Genomic DNA, 8,361 nt, shown 5'->3' with positions numbered 1-8,361 from the left:
TATTTGTAAGACACACGCAATTGTAATAAACTTTTAAGTGCCACAGAATTTCAGGTTTTATGAATCCATATATACTGGACTGACATGGTACAAAACAAATGGTACAAACTTGGTAGTAAGCCTGTGCATTGTATGAGTTTTTCATCTAGGTCTTGTGATTTGTCACATGACTGAGAAACCTGAAAATCAAGTTTTCTTTATTCAGTGTATATCATATACAGCATTCAGTGCTCATCACATATGACACAGATGAATGTAAAGGAATATACCCCATGACAATTTTGCATAATGCCATGAGTATGTAATAAATGAAGAAAACAGAATACAGCTGAAAACCAGATTCAGGTGGAAATACTTTCGTTTTTTGGAACCCTCGTTGGTTATAGATTCTCCAAACTGTGTTCTGTAAATGAGAGACAAACATGACGTGGATTCAGTTATTTTGTTCCGGAATTGCTACCCTTTACTCTGTGTAAGTAGATTAAAGTTTGGATTGGTTACTGGCTGAAGCAGGGCTGCTGGGTGAAATGTTCAGACCCAGGACAAATTTATATTATTATATTATTCCCGGGCCCAGGGCAATAATATTTACCGCAAGTTCACAGACCAGCCGACAGACAAACCGCAAGTAACCGGTTGCAATAACCTCCCCACCCCCTTCAACAGTGGCCCAGGGCTGAAGTACAAACCATTTACCTTATTAAGCTGTCCAAACAAACAGTTCCCAATCAGAGGGACTTCTGAGGAGAAGCTCAGATCCACCCATTTTCAGCTTTATTAATATATACCAATGGCAAGTGAACCTCCTTGTGCATCTGATCTCAGGAGGGGTTTGCTGTTGCAAAGTGCATTTTGCTACTTCTGAATTTGGCGAAATGGCACCAGGAAAAAAGGTAACATATTATTATTATTATTATTATTATTATTATTATTATTATCCCCATTTGATCCCCATGTCAGCGTGCTGCAGTGCGTTTTGCTCTTTTATAAATGAATATTGTCATGGTTCAATGTATTATATGCTCAGTTTTTTTTATTACTGTATGTTATTTGTTATTTTTTCATTCATGTTCCTTTCCTTTTCAATATCTAATTTATACAAGATTGACCAATGTAAATGTTGAGCCCATGGAAGACTGTATAGCTTAAATTAACCTCGCCTCCCTGTATCTGTTAACCAGTCTGGGCCAGTCGTAACTGGAAAAATAATGGTATTTGAATGACTATGGGATGATAATGTCCTGCGCACTTATCAGAGTCCTTGAGCACAGGTAATGCAAACACAACATCTCTCACTGCTGAATGTCATGCCAGGTAATGCCGTTTGATGTCCACAGAGGATGATAATGCCCTGCGCATTGAGAACTTTGATCAGAAGCACACTGCAGAGAGGAGATGAAAGTGTTTGCATTTTGGGTTCTCCTCCGCAGGGCATTCTTGAGCGCCTGAACGCTGGCGAGATTGTGATTGGTGATGGCGGCTTTGTGTTTGCCCTGGAGAAGAGGGGGTATGTGAAGGCCGGCCCTTGGACTCCTGAAGCCGCGGTTACGCACCCTGAAGCTGGTGAGATCACTCACACACATCAGAAAGAAGCTTTAAACCGGCGCTGCACAACTTCGGTCCTGGAGGGCTGATCTGCCTGCTGGTTTTTGTTCCGACCAATTACCTTTGTTTTTGTTTTCTGACAGGACTCTAACATACACTGGTTTACTCCGGTACTTGAGCACAGTAAAATCTTTAGGATACACTTGCACTCTGCACCTGTAGTTAGTGCTTATACAAATCAGATAAAGATATGTTTAAGCCAATTAAACAACCCTGAAACTAATCAGCCCTTGTTGTACACCCTTGCTTTAAACCAAAGGCACTCCATGTGTTTCACTGTTGTTTCTCAACTCTCGACATTAAAAAATGTGTTTTCCCACCTCATTTCCAGTTCGACAGTTGCACCGGGAGTTCTTGAGAGCAGGGTCTAATGTCATGCAAACATTTACATTCTACGCCAGCGATGACAAACTTGAGAACAGGGGGAACAACCTGCGCCTCACTGTGAGTGTCCCACTGTGCTCCCCAGTCTGCACTCTAACAGGAAGGAACAACCAGACAGGGACAATAATGCAACATTATAAAATGGGTTGTTTTCGATCCCGGATGCTGATTGGCTGAGACAGCGTTCTACAGTGATTGCAAATCGAATACAGTAACAGTTAGTCAAACAGCCTGTATGCAAACAGTACCACTCGGCGCACAGACCGTTACTTACATTTAATATTATATAATAAGTAAGTATGTGTCATCAATTAATTGTTTCTATATATTGTATCTGTTTTATGACATCACAGTACAGGGGGTTGCTGGCATTCCGGTTTGCGTCATGCCTAATAACACCCCTGTAGCCATGATTGTATTCATGGTTCAGCATGGCTTTGCGTGCCGTATTGCTTAATTAAAATATTTCCCTTCCAAAGTGCTTGTGGTGTAGTGAACATTATAACTGACACAGACCTGAATATATATGTATGTATATATACATATATATATATATATATATATTTTTTTTTAGTAAAAGTAATAGTAATATGCATATCTCAATAAAATAAGATTACAGATTTAATATAACAACTATAATGTAAGAATTGTCCAACTTTGTAGCTTGGTTGTTTTTTTGTTTTTGACACCAGGGACAGCAAGTCAACGAGGCTGCTTGTGACCTTGCCAGGGAGGTGGCCAATGAGGGAGATGCCTTAGTTGCAGGTGGAGTCTCTCAGACCCCTTCCTACTTGAGCTGTAAGAGTGAGAGTGAGGTAAAGGCCATCTTCAAAAAACAGATGGACGTCTTTATGAAGAAGAACGTGGACTTTTTGATTGCTGAGGTACAGTGACTGTTCTAAAAAGTTCAAATAATTGTGTGCAAAGAGTATGATACCTTTGTAGCTTTTCTAAAAATACAACAATGCATAACTTCAAGAAAGAAAAACAAATTCTTCTGCCAACAATGACCATTAGATTGTCTCTTGACAAGTGAGGTGGAAGGGTAATTCTTCAGTGAACAGCAAGAAAGTATGGCGATGTCAGTTCAGGTCCAGTCATATTTATTTTGAATTTGTTCATTAGGTTAAAATGTTCTGGCCACCCCTTGTCTGTCTTAAGTGCCTGATGATCATCCCATGGATCATCCCACTGATTTAAAACAGCAGGAATAAGGTTACTATAATGTTGTTTCTTGCAGTACTTTGAGCATGTGGAGGAGGCTGAGTGGGCCGTCCAGGTTCTGAAGACTAGTGGGAAGCCCGTCGCTGCCAGCCTGTGCATTGGACCTGAAGGAGATCTGAATGGAGTCAGTCCTGGAGACTGCGCAGTCAAGCTGGTGAAGGCTGGTATGTTCCACTAGTTGTCAGTTCTTACCTGCGTGTGCTTGAACATTCATCAGTTAATGTATTCTAGTCTTGTATGTATTCTAATCAATTGGTGCTTGCAGTAGGAAAGACTTTCAATCAAATTTTCTGGTATCTCAGCAGATATTACATGGTGAATTTTTTATTTAATTTGTGTGGCTCTTTGCATGTCAGTCAAGTGTCTGAAAGAAGTGTATTATTATTGAAAAATATACCCAATTGTGACCTCGTTTTTGGCTCTCTCAGGTGCCCAGATTGTTGGAATCAACTGCCACTTTGACCCCATGACCTGTGTGAAGACTGTGAAGCTCATGAAGGAGGGAGTAGAGCATGCTGGGCTCAAAGCTCACTATATGGTCCAGCCCTTAGCCTACCACACCCCTGACTGCAGCTGCCAGGGCTTCATTGACCTGCCAGAGTTCCCCTTTGGTAGGGAAAATTGTGGAGCCATTTGAAATCACTTTAGGAGTCATCAGTGCATAAATATATATGACTGGGCTAATCATGCTTATACTGACCTTGCAGCATTGGAGCCCAGAATCCTGACCAGATGGGACATGCACAAATATGCCAGAGAGGCGTACAACGTGGGCATTCGCTACATTGGGGGCTGCTGCGGGTTTGAGCCCTACCACACCCGTGCACTGTCAGAGGAGCTGGCACCTGAGAGAGGCTTCCTGCCCGCTGCATCTGAGAAACATGGCATGTGGGGCAGCGCCCTGGAGATGCACACCAAGCCCTGGGTTCGAGCCAGGTGGGTGGCAATAATAATTTGGTGGAATGGGCAAACTATTTCAGCAAAGGACTCCAGACTTACCCCTCATTTCTAAACTGATCAAATTAAATTCTCATATGATACATCAAATGAAAGCACTGCAGAGTACAAGAGCTATACTTCTGATTAGTCTTGCTGTCTGAACACTTTCAGACATTTTCAGGAATATGCCATGTCTGTGACCACATCCTTCATTTCATTTCAAGGTCACGCCGTGATTATTGGGAGAATATTCTACCGGCTTCTGGACGACCAACTTGTCCTTCTTTCTCCACTCCTGAGAACTGGGGAGTGACCAAGGGTCACGCTGACCTGATCCAACACAAGGAGGCCACCAGTGCGGAGGAGATCCGCCAGCTGATGGAGAAACAGAAGAAGGCCAAGACCAGCGTCAAATGATCAAATCACCTGGAGAGGGAGAGAGAGCTCAAAGCTCAGCCTCCAACTTGGTCCTTTATCAGCTGTTATTAAGCACTTGCAACGGCTTGTATTTCTTTGAAGAAGAAAAAACATAACTACATGGAAAGCCCTTCCCAATAAAATAAAACCTGGAATCTTTTATTTTTGATGTGCTTGGAAGTTTATTTACATTGAAACATAACATAACATCGTCCACAATTAAAATAAATTTAAAAAAAACAGAGCTCCAACACACAGTAGTTCTCAAGAGAAGTTTTCTCGAGGCCTTAGAGCACAGCCTTTTTCTAAGGCCCAATGATTAGGCAATGGGTAGCAGCTGAGCTAATGAAGATAAGCTTCAGCCGCCACCATGCCATGTCTATATGACCAACACTGTCCACTAGAGGACAGCATTCCAAGTTCCTTCCTGGAACCACAGTATACAGCGTATACATACGTATACATATATATATATGAACTGGGAGGGGGGGCATTGGAGGTGTGAATGTGTGTATCTGTGTCTGCATATGTGTGTGTGTGTGTATGTTAGAGGGGGTGTCCATTCCTTGGGAGCGGTTAGGTTGTCACCAGTTTGTACTGCCTAAAGTCTCTTTGTTACAAAGTACAAGATCCAGTTGCTATTGGAAGTGTTCATGACCAGCAGGGCCAGCTTGCCTATCATCTTTTGGGGGTTGATTGTGTTAAATGCTGATCTAAAGTCGATGAACAACATTCTTGCACAAACGTCTTCTAGGTGGGACAGGACCATGTGGAGACCAGAGGATATGGCATCATCATTGGACCTGTAGTGGACTTCCTTGAGGACATGTTTTTCTGTGCTTTGACCCATGCATATAAGTCATTCAGGGGGACACCATCAGCATCACAGGGCTGTGGTGCAGGCTTGTAATTGGTGATGGCCTGAATGTCTTGCCAAATGAGTCATCTGTCTTTAATGTCAGGGAAGTGTTCATAGATGTTCTGTGCGTATGTGTGCTTTGCTTCCCTGATGTCATGGAACAGGATGGCCCTCACTGTCCTGAGGGTTGCTTTTTGCCCAATTTTATTGTGGGACTTCAGCAGCTCATGGACCTCTGTAGAGAGCCATAGCTTCTGGTTGGTGTGATAATGGGCTTGGAGACAGTAATCTCACCTATGCACCTGTTGATGTAGATGGTCACAGATGCCGCATACTCCTCCAGGTTGGTGATGTGACCATAGGTAGTGGCTTCCTTCAACATTCTCCATTCTGTGCAGCGGAAACAGTCCTGTAGTGTTGAGATAGCTTCCTCTGGCCACTCTCTGATCTGTTTCAAAACCAGTTTGACACATTTGAGGCTGGTATTAGCATAACAGAGATGTGACCATGGTAACCGAGCTGGGGACGGGGGCCTGAGGGTGGATTTATTTTTTAATGACATCGGATCTGCTTGCATTCCATAGGAACCCATTCTTACGTCGGTTACTTCTTCACAAATATAAATCAGTTGGAGACAGTGTTGCTTTCCATGGGTGAGAACCTGTTAGTGGTGTGTAGTGGTTGGCACAACCGCCTCTCTCCCAGACGGGCCTGTGTTCATTACAATATGGTATATTTCTGGCTACAATAGTGGGTCTTTGCAAAAAAATACCACAACTTACGGAGGTTAAAACCATATCTTTCATTGAATAATTTAATTGTAATCAGTTCTTCTTTGCTCCCGGTTATTTTTTCACTGAATATTTGCTGGAGTTGCAGTCGTTGGGAAGGGCACCCCTGACAATACACAGCAGGTCATATGTTGCCATTGTGATGCCAGGGTGTGCCTTCATCCAGCTCACTAAGGTTGGTAACATTCCCCTTAAATGGCTCATACGCGGTTGTGTCCAGTGTCTACTTCCTGTGTGAGCAGTGGGGGAGGGGGGTGGCCAGAGAATGATTCCATGAGTGCAGCAGAGGTCAATACCCTCAAGAAAGAGGAAGGAGTACTTTTGGCTCCACTGAGGCCTTGGTGTGTTTTCCCTTGGCTGTCCCGTGGTTCATCGTTATTTAAATATGGCTGGAATGTCTTGAGGGGGAAAATAGAAAGGGGTGGGATAGAATTCCCCGAGGCATTAGCCATGCAAGCTAACATAACGTCAACACCTCACTCAGAATATGTAACTGCCCCAACTTGTTTTGTTTTGTTCCCACCTGGTCACAATTATTTTCGTGATTTTGAACAGTGGTGATTCCTGTCTTATTTATATTTCAAATGCGCTTGCCGGTCTAATAACTTTGACAGGCTGTCAAAAGGATTCCTGGCATTTACGTTTGTTAAAGCTTGTGGCTCTGGAGAGGCTGGTGGCTTGAGGGCTTTTTATGGACAGGGTAAGGTGCGTTTTCATAAGAGCAGTGAACCAGCCAGCTCTATTCCTTTCTCTCCCAGGGCTCGGGGAGGTGCTGTAGCATGTAGGCTCATGCCAAATCATAGAGAAACTTCCAGGCCTAAAATGCATTAATAGTTGTTAATTTGTTAAATGCATACTGACTGCCAACAAAAGAGAATTATCTCAAGATGAATCTAAATGGTCAGTAGTTAGCTGCATACACTGTTCATAATTTAATGACATACATGTGTAAATACAGGTGTGTAAGTGTGTGTGCATGGATCTGTGTTCATGTGTGTGTGTGTGTGTTTTATTTATTCTAAGATTCATGTATTTTAATAATAGTATTCTATTTATTCTTATATGCCTAATATGTACATCCTTGGGCCTCAATCCAAAACAAACCAGCTATCATGCTGTGAGTTAGCATGCTGTCAGGCCTTGAAGCAGTGATGTCTCACACATTGTTTCCCAAACATTAGTGTGATTGTGGAAAACGAGTGAGATAAGCGCACAGGAGAGATATGCAGAAGCAGTATTGGTGGGGTACCATGGAGGTGGTGCATCCATATGAGCAGCCATGGGGCCCCATGAGTACTCAAACATAGACAATAACTAATTCATAGAAAACATTTTTTTAATCAATGTTGACAAGTAACTTTGCGTATTGTTTGCGTTAAAATAATATATATATTTTTTAAATTAGACTTGACATTGAATTGTATTGTATTGTATTGTATTGTATTGTGTTGTATCTTCAAAATGGACTCGCTTTTCCTTTGCATTGCTATGCGTGTGATGCTCTATGCCTTGCACCCATATGTATGACAGGACAGCTTCGTCCCTGATGATATGGTAACAACAGCACAAAACATGCAATCAAAACATTCCTATTCCCACCCGTGCAATTCCATCAGGCCCATTTCCCTTACTAGGCCTATTTCCTGTCAGAACTCACACCAGAATGCCTAAATCAGTTCAGCGGTTCAAGTGTGAGTTATAGAATGCCACATTATATATAGTTTAGCGTGCATTTATTTTTTTATTTGTCACTTTTAATGATGGGTACTAATATGAATGAGAATTCTTTCACTATTTAACTCAGTCAAATGAGTTGAATTCCTGTCAGATGAGAAAAACTTCTCTTTTCAAATCTGGGGCAGAAAAGACGACGTAAAGCAGCTTCTAGGGGAAAAAACAAGGTCTTAAAGAAACAGTGAAGGGTACATATTGATATTGGAGGTTCAAGAGATTCAACAGAGCAGTGGAACCAAGATATTTCTGTACAAATGAATTATTTAATTTATCTATGTTTCAATAGATTCACCAAGTACTTGGTTCAGGGATGGTTCTAACAAGACGTTTCAATGTCCCTGTAGCTGTGGCCATACTTTAACCGCTGAACTCGCTCAACATTGTTAGTTTACATAGTTTCACATGAGT

General features: G+C 42.1%; 1 protein-coding gene across 1 annotated transcript; it reads left to right on the top strand.

The window, feature by feature from the left end:
• The first annotated feature begins 783 nt into the window (after nucleotides 1–783).
• Nucleotides 784–4,731, top strand: LOC135239250 (betaine--homocysteine S-methyltransferase 1-like). The gene is made up of 8 exons (XM_064307782.1): nucleotides 784–893; nucleotides 1,431–1,563; nucleotides 1,937–2,049; nucleotides 2,682–2,873; nucleotides 3,230–3,377; nucleotides 3,642–3,824; nucleotides 3,921–4,149; nucleotides 4,377–4,731. Exons 1-8 carry the CDS (start codon nucleotides 876–878, stop codon nucleotides 4,567–4,569), a joined length of 1,209 nt encoding a protein of 402 aa, XP_064163852.1. The 5' UTR covers nucleotides 784–875; the 3' UTR covers nucleotides 4,570–4,731.
• The last annotated feature ends 3,630 nt before the right edge of the window (nucleotides 4,732–8,361 follow it).

Source organism: Anguilla rostrata, chromosome 14, assembly GCF_018555375.3.
Source record: "Anguilla rostrata isolate EN2019 chromosome 14, ASM1855537v3, whole genome shotgun sequence".
In the NCBI taxonomy this organism is placed as follows: Eukaryota; Metazoa; Chordata; class Actinopteri; order Anguilliformes; family Anguillidae; genus Anguilla; species Anguilla rostrata.
Note: the sequence above shows the minus strand (reverse complement) of the source record. Positions and strands in the feature narration are given on the sequence as shown.

What these genes read in the sequence shown, in the direction of transcription:
- LOC135239250 (XM_064307782.1), top strand. An exon ending in AGTCAAGCTGGTGAAGGCTG is followed by an intron (nt 3,378 to 3,641) that starts GTATGTTCCACT and finishes TGGCTCTCTCAG; the next exon opens with GTGCCCAGATTGTTGGAATC. An exon ending in AAGCCCTGGGTTCGAGCCAG is followed by an intron (nt 4,150 to 4,376) that starts GTGGGTGGCAAT and finishes TTTCATTTCAAG; the next exon opens with GTCACGCCGTGATTATTGGG.